The sequence below is a fragment of the Pagrus major genome, chromosome 7 (genome assembly GCF_040436345.1).
Source record: "Pagrus major chromosome 7, Pma_NU_1.0".
NCBI classification, from domain to species: Eukaryota; Metazoa; Chordata; class Actinopteri; order Spariformes; family Sparidae; genus Pagrus; species Pagrus major.
In genome coordinates, this window is record NC_133221.1 from 26,692,350 (window position 1) to 26,714,047 (window position 21,698).

General features: G+C 37.8%; 1 protein-coding gene across 1 annotated transcript in view; it reads right to left on the bottom strand.

Annotated features, from left to right (window-relative positions):
• Positions 1-16,257, bottom strand: part of ctnnbl1 (catenin, beta like 1) — a 62,135-nt gene extending 45,878 nt beyond the window's left edge. Inside the window, exons 1-9 of the mRNA XM_073470195.1 lie at positions 16,095-16,257; positions 14,820-15,059; positions 12,571-12,677; positions 12,166-12,305; positions 11,301-11,398; positions 7,505-7,598; positions 4,026-4,117; positions 2,933-3,005; positions 337-395 (exon numbers count right to left, since the gene is read on the bottom strand). Coding sequence (XP_073326296.1) covers positions 337-395; positions 2,933-3,005; positions 4,026-4,117; positions 7,505-7,598; positions 11,301-11,398; positions 12,166-12,305; positions 12,571-12,677; positions 14,820-15,059; positions 16,095-16,124 — 933 coding nt within the window. The 5' untranslated portion in view covers positions 16,125-16,257. The remainder of the gene's footprint in view (positions 1-336; positions 396-2,932; positions 3,006-4,025; positions 4,118-7,504; positions 7,599-11,300; positions 11,399-12,165; positions 12,306-12,570; positions 12,678-14,819; positions 15,060-16,094) is intronic.
• Between the last annotated feature and the right edge of the window lie 5,441 nt (positions 16,258-21,698).

The window sequence follows — 21,698 nt, forward strand, 5'->3', positions numbered from 1 at the left end:
GTGGAAAAAACAAAGTTCTGGTCAATGACAAAGTTTAATAGCTTAATTAGAGGGTTATAAAAAATAAATCAAATGTCCTACTCTTGTTGGCTGAGTACCCAAAATGTCACAGGGTGTTCATAACAGCCTGAAAATTCATCCATGCATTGATAGGGCTAATCGTAAGGCTGAAAATAAGGTTAAAAATGGGCTTGGCATACACTTACAGGTTATGCACTACATACATCTGAGAAGTTATTGTGCTTTACCCCAGCCAGGCTCACTTGGATGACAGGTAAATTAGAAGGGTGGTAGTAGGGCAAACTAAAAAATAGAGAGTTAAGCAAAAAATCTTACAGATAGTTGCTGCAGTAACACATCGATGCCATCCATCTCTCCCAATAGTTCTCTGGTATCTGTGAGAGAGAGAAATAAAGAGGGAAGCAGACTAAGAGATACAAATGGAGTAAAAAGGACAACGGGGAGATTACATTGAGATAGCTGCAAAAAAACAGACATTTAGGGAGTGGGATGGAGGACAAAAAACAGTTTGAGAAAAAAGGTTTAAGTGGATGAATGAAGTAAGCAAAAGAGTACAATTCACAGAGAGGGAGGGGGTGGCTGAAGTGCAACAGAGGCATTCGATGAGCTTAAACACTGACGAACACATTGACCATGGGGGACCTCCAAAGAAAGAAAATGAGAAAAATTGAAGGCACTGAAAAATATACTGTTAGTCTACACAAGTTATTCCATCTTCTTTTAAAGTTACACAACAATATTCTGCCTCGTAGCAGCACAAATGACTTACATTTACGGATCTCAACACCCAGAAATCCAGTAAAATGACATCAGGAAGTGACACAAAGTACGACCCCGTTAATATAAAAAATGTGTGCTTTGCATTTGTAACTTTCTTTTGGTAGTAGAGCATTCATAAACAACAGCAGAATTTCACTGAAAAAATTTGGTGCGTCTACAAGAGCCCGACTGATATATCAGTTGGCTGATATTGGGCTATCACAGATCTAACTGTATCGGTATATATGCTGTCTGATATGTGTTCATATTAAATGATTGTTTTTAAATTCTGATCAAAGTTTACCATTTCAGTGCACTGATGTTTAGACAAAGTTTGATGTAAACCTGTAAAATATTCTGCCTTCATGACATATCTTTGCCACAAGTTTTTGATAACCACATTTGAGAGATCACTGCAAATAAATGTGTATATTTGCAGATCAAGTCAATATCGTAATGTTCTACTCCCTAATATCAGTATCAGTGCTTAATAAAAATAGATTTTCCCTGCTCGGTATTAAAATGTCACATTTTGAACAGGATGCAGTGGTTTAGCTGCCATCTATGCGTATTCATAGATAGTATTTAAATCACTGCATTAACTGCATGTGCACCAATCCATGTAGCAAAAATTAGAGACCTGCTCAAGATAATGTTTTCAGACATCGCTCTATAACATTACAAGCAGAACGGCAATCAGCAAGTAAGGGGGATGTTTTGACAGTTCTTGACAAAATAACCTTAATGAATGTGCAGTGCAAGAAATGTTAAACTTACTTATCAACAACAACTAGGGTTGATGACTGACCATTTAAGCAAGGAGAAAAAAGTGAAGACAGATAACAGGAAATCTCATCACTTCATTTGTTAGCAGTGTCAGCACTATGATGCTACCACCGCAGAGAAGATTAATCTGCCCATCTCAGCATGGTGACTGGAGATATGGTCCAGTTAAGCTTTGTGGAAGGAGAAGGCTTCTGTGACATGATGGTGTTTGTTGAGCCGGAGTACGAGCTAATATCACGGTGAACAAGATATATGAGGAAAACGCTGTGAAACTAAGGGCTGATCTGCAACGTGCCGACGAGGTAGCCATTACTACTGACAGCTGTGTTAAAGATGTGTCACTAACCCCGACTCCTACCTGCATGTTTGCTTGGGTGTTTATTTGCGGACACTATTCTCACATTAAATCTTTTAGTCTCTGAATATTTAATGCAATACTTGAATATGAAAATTACTTCAATTACTCCCATCCCTAGAATCGACAGGGTTGAAAGGAGGAATGAGATGTTTTCTCCTTCCCAGGAGCAAAAGCCTTGAGAGAAGATGTTTAAGTCAAACTTGACAGCAAGAAGCAATATTTACATTCAAATTAGAACATCAAGGATTTTCCCCAATTGTCATTTTCCTATTAGTAGTGGTGTGATATGTCGTATTCTTACTTCAAGACACTGACAGTATTTTAATAGGGAACATTATTCATGTGAAAAATAACTTTTTTGTTGAATTTTATTTTGGATTTAAAGGGGGAGGATAAATAGAGGCAGCACTGATGGAAAAGAGAAGAACCAGTGTAAAATGAATCACGACTCCCACTGAATAACAATACAGTTCGTACCATTAATGAGAACCTATCCAAGGACCTGATAGTCCTGTAGCTATTTGGGGCTTTACAGGGTTTTAGTGAGGGGGGGGAAGGGTGGAGGAGACAGCACATTGACAAGGAGAGAAGAAAAATAGAGATACTGCAGTAGGGGGAGTGAGGGAAAGAGGAATGGAGAGATGGAAAGTAGACAAATGGAAACATGGAAAGTAACATGAAATCAAGAGTAATTTGGCAAAATGGTGAAGAAAATGGGACAAATAAGAGACAGTGATGTAAATGGTAATAGAAAGAGATGGAAAGGACACAAAATGGAAGGAGGAAAGAAGGCTGAAAGAGAACAAAAATAAGGTGGGTAGAATATGAAGATAAAAAAAAGAAAGAAAATATCAGAATAGGTTGAATAAAGTAAAAGTAGGAGAGGAAAGGAAAGGAAAAAGGAGACAGTGCATTTTCTGCCTGTTTGAGAAAGCTGAGAGGTGAATGAAAGCGAAGATAAATTAGCATCATTTGGAAGCCAGAAACCATTTACTGAGACACACTTACTGTCATTGTTTTGCAGCAAGATAGCCAGGATTTCACTGCAGTACAGCTTGTTAGCATCAAACGGCATCTTTGCCTGAGAGCAGAAGGGAAAGAGACCAAATTCAAATTAGCCACTCATCCTGAGAAACTCTGTTCTCCAGAGTCCAAGTATTCTGCAACAAATCATGTTGTTTCTAACCATCAGCAGAGATTCTGCCTGGTAAATTATACAACTGTTGGATACAGCAACAGCAAGTTATAATCTTTTCATTTTTGGATCACCTCACTCATATGACAGATCATGTGAACATACATTTCATTGTCTGTATACAAGCATATGTTCAAACTAAAACTACTTCAGTTACAACCTAAATTACTTCAGCTTATCATCATCACATGGGCGATTTCTACACATTTCAGTCACATTTCAGTGTTCTTAACAGCCCAACAGTGAAGTGAATAAATGTAGTTATAATACAATATTGTAGGCAACTCTGACCAACTGAGCCTAAAATCGGATTTGAAGTAAGTGAAGAAATGGAGTCATACAATTTCACCAATTTACAAAGAAAACTAGTTTGTTTCTTTTGTAGAAGCGACTGACATTATCTCGTGGAACGATGCCCACAGAACAATGTGAAACACATCATGGTGAACTGTGCATGGGTGACCTCACCACAAAACAACTTCTCTTGTTTAAGAGGAATGTGACTTACTACTACAAGCATTTTTTTTGTAGAACGGAAGGTTTTGCAGTAAAGAAAATAAGCAAGTCTGCAACTAACGGTTAATTTCTTGATTTATTAATCTAGGGTTATTTTCCTGATTAACCGTTTGGTCTATATGTCATCAGAAAACAGTTACAATTGCCATCACAATTTCCTCCAACCAGAGGAGATGGAAACATATTGAATTAAGTATAACATTAAGTAAAAGCAGCAAGTTGTCACATTGGAAAAACTTAAAGAGGAGACTATTTGGATTTTGTATTTAAATTAGTTAAAACAATGAATCCATTACAAATAGCTGCTTATTCATTTTCTGCGAATTAACTAACTGATCAATCGCTGCAGCACTAAAATCAAATTTAGTCAATGCTCTGCTACATTCTTACCTTAATTCTCTTAAGCAGCCACTGCATGAGTCCCTGCTGAGCTGCCTCGGTGCACAGGCCTGGTCTGAACTCTGCCATATTTTCTATGATAGCTGAGGAAGAAAATAACAACAACTAAACATCTAAATTCAACTTCTAAATGTGTAATTTGATAAATATGGGCAGAATTCAAAGGTAACTCCAAAAACATAGGGGGCAGCATATCACCAAAGTAACTTACAACTGCTGCTTTTTCTAGCTATCCTTGGCTGTAGCTAGGTACTGTTGGCTCAGTTGACCGTGAAGCCAGTGGCCCCAAAGTTTGCCGAGACCAAGATCTCGTATCACGGGGGGAGTCACCACAGGTACAGTATGGAGGTGATTTATAGCAGCTCTGACAGCATCAGCAGCTGTTGAAAATGGCGCGTATGGCCAGATTATTTTCACATCTTCTTCGGTAGGGGGAGGATTTATTTAGACCAAACCAGAGGTGATTGTAGAAAGACAAACCAAGATTGTTTTGGTGAGTTGTATGTCGTTTATGTCGAGCTTGAACGAAGTGTGTTTTACGATCCCCCACAGGGATCAAAAAAGTATTTCTGATTCTTATTCTGATTCTGGTGAGTTAACAGGGCAATTAAGATCGTCTTATTGCGGTAGAAGAGACAAACTGAGGCTGTATTTTTCTGTTTTGTAAGGAGAATATATGCAGTATTTTCTGCAGTATCACATTTTGTAAGTATATTTTGTAATATTACACTAAAAACTAAGGGGGGCTTGTAAAATGAAGTGGCTGCGACTGGCAGGATCTCTCTGCTGAAACTCACCTCTTGCGGTACAAAGTGGTATTACGAGACGAGACGGAGCTAGCTGGTTAGCATGCCAACTTCAGTAGATATCTCTCCGACACAGTACATAGACGTCTTTGACATAACATCAACACTTTTGTTTCTTCACTCAGTATCAGCATCTACCCTCAATTGAGGTGTTGGACAGAGAATTTAATTGAATTTGTGCATCCACACAGTCACACAATACTGGTTAGGTGTCAGACGACATTTGTTTAAGGCTGTCACACAAAATATGCTCAACTCAAACACAGGTGGTTTAATGGGAGAATAAAATCTGGAGACATTTGTGTTATGGAATTTTCAGCATGATTGACACATTGACTGATCCAGAGGGGAAAGTAAAACAACGGGTTATTGGTGCATCTGCTTCAGTACATGCTAGCATTTTAGTATAGAGTCTATAATCAAACACATTTTGAAGGAGGAGAACTGTGAAATACAACAGCATCTTTTTATAGAGAGTTTGTCTGGGTTGTATCCCAGCTACTTCTAATATTATCAAAGCTGCCTCTGCCACATGATATCTCTATCACAGCAGACTGTCACAGAGGAGGACAGAGAGAGAGAAATAGATTGAGGGGTGGTGATGAAAGGATGGAGAAGACGAAAACTGAGGGGACTGAGGGACGGCAAATAAAAGAAAAGTGGGGAAGAAGATGGGAGGCAAAGGGGTTTAAAGACAAGTCGAAGATGAGGGATGGAAAGCATAACAAACACATGAGAAAAAAGAAATAAGACAAATAAAATACAAAGGAGCAACATCTGGAGAGAGAGGCTGCAGATGATAGAGAAACGTTGAGAGGAAGAAATGGAGGAGGAGATGGAGAGGAAGGGTGCTGAGGGAGAGAGAGGAAGGGCCTTTATCAGTGATTCAAACAGAGCAGACAGACAGCATCCTGGAGGACAGCGGGCTCAGAGCAGAGAGCAGCCAAGGCAGACAAAAGGCTTATTCAAGCTTGGAGAGCTCCCTTGATAACACACATACATACACACATACACACACACATACACACTTGAATAGAAGATGCACTAGCACTGCTCCCTCAATATAACCCACACTCACACACAGAGCTGAATACACACACACCTAAACGGCCCTCCTGACACTCTGCCTCAATCTGGCAACAAAGAAAAAATCATCTCAGTAGACTCATTCAACACAAAAAGAGCTGAGAGGCAGAAAAGTCGGATTCATGCGAGGCTAAGTACAGAGACCATGACTTCTCAAACTATCTGCTGGCCCATGCCCTTCTCTTAGACCTTGTGTCCACATTTAATGCTGTTCAACCGGTGACACAATCACTGATTCTGCCTCATTGTTATGGCTCAAATTGAGAAAGAACTCACACCTCATATTTAAAAAATAATGTTGATATTAATTGCTTCCTCCTTGTCAAAACATTTAAATGAGACACTGACAGCTTCCTTTGTCCGTCAGTGAAAAACTCGAAGACACTTGTCAACAGAAGGACAGACTGTTAAAGCTTAAAGAATACAAATAAAGTTAGTCTACGCCCTCTGTGTAATATCAAACCCAAGTCAAGGAGGACTCCCTGTCACTGTGCTGCCAAAAGCTCTAACACTGGCTCATACACACCTTAAAAAGGCACACCTCCCTCTGGAAGAGCTTGTCACGTTTCCGTACCAAACAAGACGAGTGCGATCAATGATTCCTGCTCTGAATATTCAAATGTTATAGAGCTGCCGTCTTCACCGAAACCTCTTTTTTATCGTGTGCGGTATAAAACCATAGAGGAGAGTCTCTGCAGTACCTACAGTACAGTCTGCAGCAAAATCTGTCCCAGATATTTGTCCCACATGTTTTGAATACAAATGAACACACAAAGTCGTGCAGCCACTGAAATCATCTGCTGTTCTAGTTTAGTTTAGTTGTTATACTGCTCATAGGAACAGCTTGATTTGTTACTTAGATGTATGAATGGAAAGATTTGTTAATTGACTTTACGCATTTTAAACAAGTGAGTGCTCCAACTCCCTGTCGATTTTGGTTCTGTTGGTTAACATCTGCTGCTTGTGACGAACTTGCACCTGCATTTTAGCTCATTTCTGATCAGTATCATTGGAAAATGACTTGAAGTCTTCCACAGTAAACATCAAATGCTATATACGTAGCAGCACTAATTCAATCAACTGTTACCGTTATTATGTTCATGGTGACTCAGTTGTTAATAATGTTTTTCTAATGTGTATATGTGTGTGTGTATTTAACAATGGGATATTATAAGAGAGGTTGAAAGATCTATCATGAAATCATACTTCATCTACACTTTCACACCATCTCATACATCTATATGAGGCTTAAAAAGTCAGACATAAACAACATTAGTCCAACTTTCATTACATGGGCTTATTGCATGATAAGCTAGTTTAACTGGTCTAGGATTCCCTTCAAAGTAGTGATTAATGTTTGAATATAGTATGTCAAGTTTGCAGCTGTTTGATTTAGATTTATTTTTGCATACATTGGAAGGTGACTGTATCTCTATAGGGAAACTTATGTAGGTCCACTAGCTGAAAATATACTGCATACAGTACATAATACCTTTACTGAGTCTCAGTCTAGCAGTTTGCTGTAAGATAAACCATGCCTGAGTGTCACTGTTAAGGCGTCAGTGTTCATCTCCTTACCCAGTGTGTTATAGATGCCATCAGCCTCCTCCTTCACCTGTTCATCCAGCCGCTCCATGTTCTGCACCAGCAAGGCCACCACCTGACCCTCCAACTGCAGACACAGGTAGATGAAGTTTAAGACAGAGTTCTGACACATTTTACTACAAGAGGTAAATCCAAGTCTGTCGGGGATTAAACATTTTAATCCTCTACATAGGTGCTATACAACCCTTTCAGAGATTTCCTCACACTTTTCATTTGCTAAAAGTATATTTCTTTTTGTGTATTGATCAGTGGGCAGCTACAATTGGTTGTATTACTCATCATTTGAACGGAACAGAACACTTTTTACTTGTCACAACTTCTAAAATCTTCCACCATGTTGTTATGTGTCTGTAGGAATTATCTTTTTAGTTTGCAGCATGATGTGATGTTTCAGGGAGGGTATCTATGTTCCTAAGGAAGGTTCTGTATTCCCAAGGTCCTACGTTGCCAGGGTGCTATGTTCCCAGCATTCAATGTTTCCAGCGTCACGTTTCAAGCGTATTATATCCACCAGTTTAATATTCCCTAAACAAACTTGACCCGTTTCAAGTTAAAATATGTTTAAAATATTATGTCAGTTCCTTTGTCTGTTTGTTTTTTAATGGAACAAGGCTTCAAATGGCAATATAAACACAACCCTGACCCTTACCCATACAGTAGTGCATGAGAACAGAAAACCCCTTTGACAAGTTCCCACAATAGCCCACATCTTATCAAGCAAATACAGAGCTGTGGAACACATTTTTCAGGTTCCCATTAAGTGCTATATTGAGCATAGGACCCTTGGAACATAGGAATGACCCCATGTTTCATGAAGAAAACTGACAAAATCATCTCACAAAGAGAAAGAAATGTAAAGACAGGTATGACAATGTGAATGTTTGAGTCTTTGCAGAAGAAACTCAGTTCCTGTCCAAGTGTCTTTGAACATGTCCAAGTGTTATCAGTCAAGTCAAGATTGGAGACTCATAGCCAAACAGAGCTCGCGAGGTGCCGCCTCGCTGGATAAAAGTACAATTACAGATGAAAGAAGACAGACAGTCGACAGAGATTTATGAGCCACCAGAGAGCGGTGTGGATCATTCTGATTCATCTTATCAAGGATGCCACCTGGCCTTCTGGCAACAAGGACAGAGGAGCTGGAAGCATTACAGCAAAGAGTAGAGACAAATGGAGTCAACCAACCTTTGCTGCCCCAAAACAGTTTCCCTTGGAAGAAGTTGAAAAGTAGAGTGTAGTTTATGGGCACTCCATTGCACAGTAAATGGACTGCATTTATACTAAGCATTTATCCTGAGGACGTTTCAAAACCACCTGAGCTACTGTCCAAACTGCTGTCACATCTGTTTCTGTCAAGGGTCTTTGACTGCCAGTCAAAATCTGTTTTTTTGGCAAATCGAGATTGTATGCAGATTCAACTTAGAAAGTCTGGACAGCAAAAAAACCCATATGAAATGTGATATTTGCAAACTGTATCCAAGCTACATTTGGAGCTGTTTTGAAATGTGATTGCAATCAGATTTGTACAGATGCATCTCAGTTTGGACACTAAGGCTACTCAAATTGGATTTCTAAGTGTCTTCTGCACACTAGCAACCCGACACAAAACAACGTCAAATCCACAGTGATGGAGATGGAGCAGAATCCATGTTGCTACAATCAGTCAGTCATGTTGAGATTTTCTGCTCAACAACTTGAGTGCAATTTTTTGGAGGGGATAAACAAATCCGACCTGATCGTTTGCAAATAACAGTGCAGACAGTTTGAAATGATTTGAGATTTGCCTGCAAACTGAATAAAGCCTTTGACATTTGTCAAATTGTCCGTTCCTGTCAGATACTAACCAGCCAGATAGCCAACTAAAAGAAAAACCTCAGGATGGGCTTCAAAAAACCCCAGAGAAATATCTTCTTAAAAAGATCATATTATGCTTATTTTCAGGTTCATACTTCTATTTGGGTGTCCTAGTAGAATAGGTGTACATACTTTATTTATCAAAAAACACATTGTTTTTCGCATATGGTGCATTGCTTCAGCATCCCTTTTCACACTGTGTCTTGAACGCTCTGTTTTAGCTACGGAGTGACACATCTCGCCTCTGTTCAACCTTTGATGAGAGTTGCCCATGTGCATTACTTCACAGGTCATGCCGAGTAAGGTAGTGTCATCTAAGGACATTATAATTAATCCAAAACAACAACGCTACAGCAGGTAACCATGGCTGCTGTACAGCTGTATATATTTCATAATATTTATATAAATATATCTTTATATAAATATACATGCACCTTTTACATACACAAAAGACATTATCCTACTAATTAGTGGAAAACTGAAATACATTATTTTAACCAACAACAAAGCAGCAACACGACTAGTTACACAACTTTGGAAAAGGAAATCAAATTACCTGCAATTAAATTGGTATGACAATGTCAGATTTCCTATGGAGCTTCTGACAAGCAGGTTTGTTGTATCCTCAAGCACATGTAGGTCATGGACTTCAAAGTTGTTCTTTTCTTACCATAATAAATAGAAGAGTGCTTTGGTTTGAAGCCAACTACCTACACAGTGTTACGCTATGCCTGCTCTTTTCTGTGTTGGTCAAACCAGGTCATGACTGCTTCTCTAAAAGTGTGACCTTTTCTCACTCTGAAAACACTCTGCCCAGCCTGAGAAAAAGCCAACCATTGGTCATGGGTAAATAATGTGTCCCAAAATCACAATTTTATATATCACGGTAATGTCTCCTTCACTGAACTACTCTATCACATGGTCAAATATGTAGTCAGACTGAGACATCAGACAAAACAGCTCATTCATTGTAGTGAGAAAAAACGACCAACATCCCTGATGACTGCCACTGGGATGTAGCCTGGCATAAAGCACATTCATGCCAACAGATTCTTTGATAAAGTGTCACAGTGACGCTGGGCCACACAATTCTTTCTTCCATTATAGGTCTATCAGCACATTATTGTAGTTTGACCTTTGTCTGTGTCACTCTAAATGTCAGCACACATAATGGGGCTAAAAAAAATCCTTCCTGTTTCATAGACAACACGACAGGCCCAGTGACAAAAAAAGAGAGAGAGGGGCGGAGACGCAAAGAGGAGATGTTAAACAGAGAGCTGATGCCAACAGACACAGCTGGAGGGTGACGAAGAAAAGCTTTAGAAAAACGCACGGGGTGTGAGAGAAGATGCTATATTTATATGGTTGACATTACACTTTGAATTTTTTTTTCCCTTCAACAAAGTTCTTCTCACTTTCTAAATTAAATCTTAAATGTATTTAATTGCCATGACAACTAACACTGGCATATAGCTAAAAAGTGCACACTAGTCAAATGACTATATGACAGAAAGCACAAAGAAGTTGCACTTTATTGCTCCAGTTAAATTACATTGTTTGTTTACTAAAAAGGATTTAAATAGAGAAAGAAAACATATTTATATTTTCTTTCTCTATTTAAATTATTTTTAGTATTTTTAAGTCTACTTGTTTAATGTCCCTTGTACTTACTGTATGTCTGTCTACCTGCTACTGTCACAAGTGAATTTCCCCGATGTGGGATGAATAAAAGTCTAAAGTCTAAAGTCTTGTTTAGTTTACAGAAATGGGTTTCAGTCAATAAGAACAAACTGAAACCTTGCTTTGATATATTGATACCATTAATCAATCAATCCCCTTGGCCTGTTTCAGTATTAGCTCCACTAAGTGCTGCTTCATCAACATAATCAAAGACTGATGTAAGTCCTGAACTCACCAGAGCATCTATGAGCACCTCAGCACCCTCCTCGCTCTCATGGAGTGTGTCGATATCTGTCAGCTCCTGTAACAGATCTACCACTGCTATGGCAACATGTGGATCAGGCTAAGGACAATATGAGCTTGTGCTAAAGAGAGAAAACGGATTTGTGCATTACACTCCAATGACTCACAATAAAGTTAACAAAAAGAAAAAGATAAAAATCGATGCAGCAGTCTTCATCATTATCAAAACCTGGTGCCTACATTACCCACTATGCAACTGTGCCGTGTGACATCACTTGAGGCAATTTATCCGACTTTGAGCAGCTTCATCTGGAGCCACCAAAGGCTTTGTATAACTTTGTATAAACAGACTGTAGAGTGACAGACTTTGATGTGTGTTAAGTATATTATTATTTCATTTTTTTTTTTTTTTTTAAATAAGGCTGGCAAAATTCTATATTTTTTTGGAATATCAATAAATACCATGAACACAAAAATCAACAATGTGTGACTCCATCTTTCAAAACTTTTTGACTCCCCTACTCTGTCTGTGGCTCTCAACCCTGAGCCTATTCAGTCGTATCGAGGACGAAAATATTTTAAAAAGGTTGAGTTGTTCCATAAAACAGCTGAGCATTGTAGTTTTTAACAAATGCTTCTGAATTCACGCTCTTGTATGTAGGATTGATTAAATAAACTACAGTGCCCAGTGCATCATGTGCTTCATTGATGTGTTTTTAACAGTTTGTTGGAATTCTATGGCATACAGGAATAAGATATCTCAGGCAATAAATCCAATGTGACATGCCATTTTATAAACAGGATGAATGGATCAATTGGATCAGACAGTCTGAAAACATCTAGAAGTGAAAGGATATCAGTGTTTTCATGGCTGAGGAGGCCGAGCAGTGAGTGGACAGCATTGAGCTCCACCAGCAGGTGGTAGAGGTCTGGCATTGTGGCGATCACGTGCATTTCCTGGATAATGTCGTTCAGATCCAGCTCCGACTCCATGAACCTGGTTTAAGGGGCGAGAAATTTTGGTTAGCATGTTAGCATTCATGTTAAAGTGTATACGAGGAAATATAGTTACTAGTTATATAGATATCCTGTCATGAACTCAAGAGCTTGACTGCTGCCTTTTCAATAAAGTTCATTTTGGTAATAATGAAGCACAGTATAATGTGAAGAAACACTGTAATAAGTTTTGCTAAATCCACATTAAATTTGGTTTAATTCACATACTCAGTCAGTTATTAGAATATGTGACAAAGGGAGCTTACTTCTCTGGGTTGTCGGGAAACTTAATCCTCAGTTCTTGATTTTTGTACGACCTTTTCTCAAAGGTCAGGATCATTTTCTTCACGGAACTCTCATCCACTGGTTCTGCCTGTTTGATTAGTACATAAAGAAAAGAGAAGGGAGGGAAAAGGTTGAAGAAGGAAGACAGAGAGAAAACAAGAAAAGTCTTCAATTGAGGAAACTGCTGCAATAACAATTAAGACACATCAGGGCCGCTCTAATTATGTGAGTGGAGCAGAGAAGCAAGATATTCTCTACAATCAGGTGGAATGTGAGTGTAGGTCAGTGGAAAGGGAATGTGTTTGACCTCCTGATGGCTTAAAAGCCTGTAAATTGCTGAACAGATAATGACAGGTCAGGAAATTTCAATTGTCTGACATTATGGAGCAGTGCAGCACTTTGCTCTGAGTAGCTCTTGACACAGTGAATACTTCAAATTGCTGAAGTGTTGGGTAGTAAGAACAGGACAAAGGATGTACAGTTTGCTAAGGAACTACATAATATGGAAGCATTTGGTACTGATAACTTGCACATAAGCTTTCCTGGTGAAAACTGCCATGAATTTTCCTTTCTACTTTCACAGCCTTTTCAATGTGCTAGTTTTTATTTTATTAGTCTTTACTGAATGAGGTTAGTCCCACTGAGACCAATGATTTCCTTTACAAGGGCAGTAGCACAGAGGTACAATAGCTAATGTTGTACTGGGACAGAATTTTAAGAGTATCTTATCTTCGTTTTATTATACTTTACTTCTGTCTTCACAGGGGTTGCATAAAGGTAATAAAGTATGTCAATTAATAGACATACATTTAAATCAAATTTCTCATCAGCATTGAGAAGCTGTATAGTAGTGTGCAGCAATGTTTGCTCTATGGCATTCTTCCAGCTACTTGTTGACTTCTTAATTCCTCACAAAAAGTTGTTTGTCCACCCCCTGGCATTTCTGAGAATACTGCAACAGAAAGGGTGTTGAGCATAAACACCTCTGTGCTCAAGCAACATCTTGCGGGCCTGCTCCACGATGTCTCGTGTGGGCATAAAGTTTAACTGACTCACATCCTAAACAAACAATCCTGGATTTTACCTTGAGCCATAAACAAATTAGTCTTTGGCTACACTCAAAATTTTATAAATGATCTGTATTAAATGGACACTGATTCAAATATTGAACATTGAACACACACACACACACAAAACAGACTCTCTCCACTATGTTCATTGACAGACACAAACATTTTTTCAAAATACTAGATTTAAACATACAGTATATATATATATATATATATATATATATATATATATATATATATATATACCTACAGTAGAAATGCACATGAGGTTCAAACACGCACACAAAAGACTAGACCAGATAATATTTAAAAATCTGTGAGGAAAGGTCAGACATTATTCTACCCTGTGATGAGGTTTCTTTGCATATCTAAATGTGAGCCAGGCTGGGTTAAGCTTCTCGTGTTAACCACCTACGCAGAGGCTTACAGCACCCAGAGTACAACATATCAGTGGAACAAAGGGGAACGTGCAGATTGACGAGAGTAACAGAAACATGACTGCAATTTTGCAAAACATCCTGCATTTTCACTGAGCTATGGACATTTGGACAACCCTCAAACCTCCACAGACAATTTTATATTTAATTAATCTTTATTTGTAGAGGGACCATGTACAATATTAAACATAAATGTTGCCATTTGATGCATTGTACCAGAGTTAGCTTAGAGCTAATTTACATCTGCAATTGAGAAGCCATCTCTACTCAGCAAATAAAATTATTCTACTGAAGACGAACGGCGGGTGTGCATGCTGGGTAAGGACAATTCATCCTCAAAGCTATCCTATTCCGACGTCACAGTGTGGACAAGTAGCATGGACAAAATCAACAGTGAAACAATGGCAACAACACCTGCAAATGTTTAATAAAGCATACTATAATAGTGTAACTGCTCTTTATCAGAGACAGATTATGTCCTGCTGAGACATAAGGGTGGTGAGCATTTTTTGTGACTTGGTAGTGACAGTAACAAGTATTTCCCTTGAAAAACGGTGCTGCTCTTTAATGATGAAATATAATGTTTACAACTATAAATTAAAGAGGAAGACGTGTTTAAATAAAGGCTTTAGATATTATCATGTCTGATCAAGAAGACACAAAGTTTGTGCAGAAAAACAACTGTTACAGCGCTGTAATAATTACAAGAAAAATTTCACCAACCTCAGGTTCCTCTTCATCCTGGTCCATCAGTTTCTCCAGGATCTTCTTCTTGTCCCCTGTAAACTCCTCACTCTCCCTCATATCACCCCCAACTTCAATTCCCATTCCTGCTGCTGCTTCCCGGTACTTGGCCAGCTCCCTGGCACTCAGCCCTTTATGCTGCTTCCCTCCTCTGGAGTCATCCTCTCCTCCCGCTGCTGCTCCATCCTCGTCCCTGGGACGCTTTGCTCCTCTATCGGGCTGCAAGATGAAAGGAAATGGCCAAATGTAATGATGCACACAGGAATTTGGTCTGTTTGAAGAAGTATATATATAGGAGGGATGCTGTGAGATATTGAAGTAACTAAGGTTTAGCTCACATAAAAAGTTGAAAAGGTATTCTGTCTTACATTTCATGCTTAAGAAGTCATTAGAGACAGGTGATAAAATGCATTGTGATATCCTACATAACGTGTATGTGCGTATATGTGAAATATGTGAAATATGTATCTCCTTGTACCAGGGTAGACAGGACATGGACTCTACCAGAGAACCTCACTAAAATAATCAGGATCTTTGTTTGATGATGAGTACATGTTCCAGCCAGCTGCAGCTGTTACTCTGACAAAATGACAACTTTTACAACTAGCTGCAACAAGCAGATTGACTAAGGTAACGTTAATACGTTGAGATTTTAATGATATGAAGTCTTATTTGGGGCCACTCGTGTGCCGAATTTGCAAATGAATACAAACGATTAGTAAAATGCTTTTTGTCATACAGTATGTAATGTTTGCGTCTAGAATAATGAACAAAACCGCATAAATTCCAAGAATTTGCATTGAACACTGGCTTACAAGATAGGAAACGTAATTGCACTGGCTGTCTATGATAAAAGCAAGTCACCCGAGCCTGTGTACAAATGCATATGTTTGTCTAAATGCGTCTGTTTACAACTAGCCGAGTTTAAGAGTAACTTAGTGTCGTAGGTTGCCTCTATTTTGCAGACACATAGATAGCAACCTGTGTAGCTAGCACGCTAACTGCTAACGTCATAAACAAAGACTAGGTTTCGTCAGTGTCGTCCTGTCATGCTGCGCTACCCGACGGTATTTTAATTCAATTCACTGACGGATAATTGTGAACGTAAACAGACTAACCAAAGTATTTAACGAGACGGAAATAAAGCCTGCATGCTAACGTTCATCAGTAACTGCTAGCAAAGCTATTGCATGCAATCCAATGAATGAGAGTTAGAGTTCCTAACATTGACCGGCAGAATAAACTATCCGCTACCTGATAGTTGAGGAGCTCTCCAACATCCATTTCTCCTGGTTAAAAACCTACACGTAAAGATGTTTTGCTCAAGCTTAGGAAATGTATGAAAACGTAAACTCCAACAGGTATTTATCTGGCTAACAACAAGCTATGCACATCTGACACATGCTTGCCGTAAATCGTCTGTGTTGACTGTCGTAACAATCGTAGAGAAAGATACTGTCGTAAACTATAAATGTTAGCCATGATATATTGCAAATACTGAATTTTGCAACCAATGACTTCTTTCTCTCAAGCTGGCAAAAACATTAAGGCAAATCACTTAACGTTCTCTCCTACATGTCTACAATTAATTTAAATATACATCTTTGTTTAAAGCTTATATGCACAGAGGTGCTTCAGTCAAGATTGCAGACTACATATGATTTAGCCGACTAATTCTGAAATGTTCATGAGCAAATACAAATCTAAGAGCTAATTCAGGCTTTCTGGTGAGGAAAGCTGTACAGTTTCCCAGTGGTGGACTAAGGTTATCTGAGGGACGGGGACAGAAAAAATAAAAAGGGCACCTTGTTGACACAGTTCCAAACCCTGGTGAGTATTAAAATTGTTTTACGTTACTGTATCTCTTTTTTTTTAGGTGCAGTACAAGTGACGAATGTGAACGTACATATATATATAACACGGCACAAGTCAAGACAGAGGAACTAATAACATAGAAACACAGAAACAAACAAAAATAAATATAATAATATGAGAAAGAAAAAAAAGACTAACAGCAGCAGTAATTGCAGAAGGAACAAGGGGGGGAGAAATACAAAACAGCAAAAAGACACACAGGAAGAAGATTTGTAGGGTATGAAACTGTATGAAGTGAAAGAGGGCATAGTATATTATATATTATATTATATTTAATAAGTGAGTAAATGAAATAAATACATTTAAAAAAAGGTTTTATATATATACCAATAATAGTAATAATAATAATCGTAATCATTAAAATATGTGTGTACATATATATATATATATATATATATATATATATATATATATATATATATATATATATATATATATATATGTCATGGGAGTACTTTATTCTTTATTTTATTTTATTTCCCCTTTTTATTTTGGTTTGATTATTATTATTAGTGGTTGTAGTGGTAATATGAACACTGTTACAATAATTATTATTATATAAAATATTTATTTACTTATTTATTTATTCCTTTTATATTATTGTTTGTTCCAGTTTTTACATTATCCCCTTTCCTGCTTTTGTTGCTCGGCCCTTCAGGTCGCCACCAGACCCATGGGAGGTGGCCGGCATGATGTGGTTAGATCTCCTAGAGAGCAGGGAGCTGTTCAATTGGTCCGAGGAGCGGGTTTCCAATAGGGAAAGGGGGTGTTTAGAGGGGGCCGGGTCCTCTGGTCCTCCGTCCTCCCAACCCGGCCCAGTCCCCGAGTGTATTACGGAAGCCGTAAAGGGCCATGCATTCATACATTTTATTTCCTCCGTTTTCCCGTGATAAAGAGTTAATTTCATTTGTTTTCTCGAGATCTCGAGTTATTATCTCGAAATAACAACTGCCGTTTTCCCGAGATAACGAAACTTTGTTTTCCTGAGATAACGATATAATTAATTCGAGATCTTGAGAAAACAAAACCATAGTGTAGTATATTAAATCATTGCAGGAAACATCATTCAGTGTAGCAATGTCAGAGGAGCAGGAGCATATCGATCACCGCGTCACATATCTTTTCAATCAAGGCCTGACACAGGCTGAAATAGCATTATGCCTTGCTATTATACATTAGTGTGCGTAATCTAAAAAGACGGTTAGCAAGGCTTCAGCTATATCGGTGGCGCAATCTAAGTGAGCCTGATGTCGTCGTTAACTACATAACTGACCAGCTACGAGGTCCCGGGCATCTTCATAATCTCAGGCCTATCATATCACAGTCGTTATCTCAAGATCTCGAATTAATTATATCGTTATCTCGGGAAAACAAAGTTTCGTTATCTCGAGATCTCAAGAAAATTATCCCGTTATCTCAGGAAAACGGCAGTTGTTATTTCGAGATAATAACTCGAGATCTCGAGAAAACAAATGAAATTAACTCGTTATCACAATTGTATGAATGCATGGCCCTTTATCATATATATATATATATATATATATATATATATATTTATATATATATATATATATATATATACATATATATATTTATCTTTTCAATCAAGGCCTGACACAGGCTGAAATAGCATTATGCCTTGCTATTACACATTAGTGTGCGTAATCTAAAAAGACGGTTAGCAAGGCTTCAGCTATATCGGCGGCGCAATCTAAGTGAGCCTGATGTCGTCGTTAACTACATAACTGACCAGCTACGAGGTCCCAGGCGTCTCCATAATCTCAGGCCTATCATATCACAGTCATTATCTCGAGATCTCGAATTAAATATATCGTTATCTCGGGAAAACAAAGTTTCATTATCTCGAGAAAATTATCCCGTTATCTCGGGAAAACGGCAGTTGTTATTTCGAAATAATAACTCGAGAGCTCGAGAAAACAAATGAAATTAACTTGTTATCACAGGAAAACAGAGGAAATAAATTGTATGAATGCATGGCCCTTTATCATATATATGTATACATATATATATATATATATATATATATATATATATATATATATATATATATATATATATATATATATATATATATATATATGATAATAATAATAATGATAATAGTAATTTTAAATTAAAAAAGGAAGAATAAGGATAATAATATTGATAATAATTCATCAAAAGGGGAAAGGCAGGTGGAAGAGAGAGAAGAGAAATGTATAATATAATCGAAATATATACACATATGTATATATACATACATACATACATATACACATGAAATATATAAATACATATACACATACATACATACACACACACACCGTGTACTAAGAAAAAGGAAAGAAAAAAAGAATGAATAAATAAATAAATAAAAATAAATAAATAAATAAACAAAATAATAGAAAAAAAATGGAGCAGAGCAATAATCATAGGGAGAATAATATAACAGTAGCTTTTTGATTGATAGTAACATTACTGTATCTCTGTAATAAATGCACACAGGGAACGATTAACAAGGCTACTTAACCATTTAAGAATTAATCTAAAGGCCAACTCATTTTCTAACATGGAGAGCAGCCTGTATGGCCCTGCATCACATTGCATTGCATTTTCTCCTCTGAAAGGGCACCCTCTAAAGCAAGGCATTGCATTTTCTCAATTTCAGAGGCACCCATTACTGCACTTCATCACATTCAAAGGGACAAAGGGGTCCTCATATGGCTGAGGGGAATCATACTGTTTGTGTCATATGTTTATACATGCGCAAATAAATTGTCTGAAGGAATGTTTAAAGACTTGTAGGTCTTTGTAATTATATTATTTAGCACATGTATTCATTTTCTTTGTACAGATGTTCAAGGTTCAAAAAGCTTTATTTGTCACAGTTATTTAAAAACATATATACATAAATATGTATACACCCAGGAAGTAATGTTGTAGTGCATAATAGTGTAATGAATGTGATAATAAATGTCACTTTTGTTAAGCTATAATGTTTTTATAGACACTGTGTCAATTCCTTGAATATTTTTGTAGGCAAGGGACAAGATTTTGTCATCAGAAGCTTTCTGGTTATAGTAGTAGTATAGTAGGTTTGTAGTAGTATTGACCAATCATGTTTGAGTTGGCTTTTGGTGCATGCAGGTAAACAGTCCATGTGGACAGCTTAAGAACGCATTGGCCAAACTACAGTCTGGGAACCCATCAGGTATGATCTGACAACAATTTAGCTTTTAATAAGCTTTTCAAACCTACCTGCATTTATATGCAGTACCAGTTATCTATTTTCATACTTTTTTATGCGTCTGCACTTAAAATTCAAATGTCCCACAGCATGCCCAGATTAATACAAACTGACAAAAATATGTTTTTCATGTTTTTCCTGCAACAGAATCCTTTCAGCTTATTTGCCAATCCTGAAATAAACCCCCTTAATGATGCCAGTAAAACTAGACATGAGTCATGACTGTTTCCTCAACAGACCTTGCACATGAAATCCTGGTCGTAAGGGCTCAATTTAGCTGTTTTCATTCCAGGAGAGCTTTATGTCCAAGCTGGCTTATTGTTCCAGACAGGCAGAAAATCACCTTTTCAATGAGAATCATTGGGAAATGTATGAGTGGTGCATGGTGTAAGAGCCTCTATTGCCACTCCAGTCTCTGGTCAGCGATCTGTGACAGTAGAGCAATAGAAACAACATTTAAAAGGAAGGCCACTGCCAAGCAGTCAAGCTTGACATCCCGGCAAACACAAGGGAAAAAGCACTTGATCAAAGGAAAGACAGAAAGAGGGGGGAAGAGAATAAACGGAAGGAAATTTATATGGAAATCCCAAGGCTAGAGACAAGGAGGCAGCTTCAGATGAATACAAAGCATGATTGGGAAAACTACAGAGAGCTCTTTTTTTGAAAGGTTGACAACTGAATTTGGGTTAGAAATAATGTGTTTACCCTTTTTTACCCTTCATTTTATGATTCTCATACATAATATACAACTGCTTTGTGTATATGTATATAGGTAGATTAAATCAGATCAGACCAGTATTTCCAAAATTATATGTTGATGTTAAAAATGATTCTTAATGGTGAGTTATCAGAGGATGATGTATTAATCACAGCTTGAGCTTTTTGTGTATGACCAGGCTCGTGATTAAATGATAGTGTTGCTGACAGACGGACAGGCAGCTGTACGCTGCATGAAAACAGTGACAATGAGCCACATGTTTGTTTGATGTGGACAAGCATGGATAGTAACAGACAACGGCTGTGGTGAAATATCAAGTCATAATCCATGCATGAAATCTTTCATTCATCTTTCCTTCAAATCAATCATTTGGTTAAATGTGTAATAAACCTCACACAGAAATGTAATCACTGTATTAGATACAAATAAAGCAGAAACATATAGTAGCCTATTGCGCTGTTATGCATGTCGTAACAGTTTCAAAATAATTTTAATGTTACAGTGACTTGTAATAGCATGACTGGTGTCTCAGCCCACTGTCAACAGCAGAATCTCTTTGACAGAATGACAAAACATCTTTCTGTGCTCCTTCATATCTACACACCCTCCTGCAGTCTCAGATTCTCTTCTGCCATCCGACTCACCACACCCTCCGTCTACTACCAGGAGGTCTATAGCCTTCAACCGTCCGGCCCCACGCCTTTGGATCTCGCTCCCACAAGTCGTTTGCAATATTGACTCTCTCTCGACCTTCAAATCCCGTCTGAAAACACACCTTTTCAAATTGGTGTACTCTGTCCGACTGGTTACACTCACAGTGAGTTTTGTATTATAGATTTTATAACAAGTAATTTTATTAGCTTTTATTGTATATCATTGTTAAATCAGTGCAGAAATAAATATCTCCAAATTTAACAAAAAGTACTGGAAAACAGAGGGATGATACCTCTTATCTTCCCATTCTTCCTATCACAGATATGTGGTGTGTAGAGACTTAAATGTACTTCATCACCGTGCT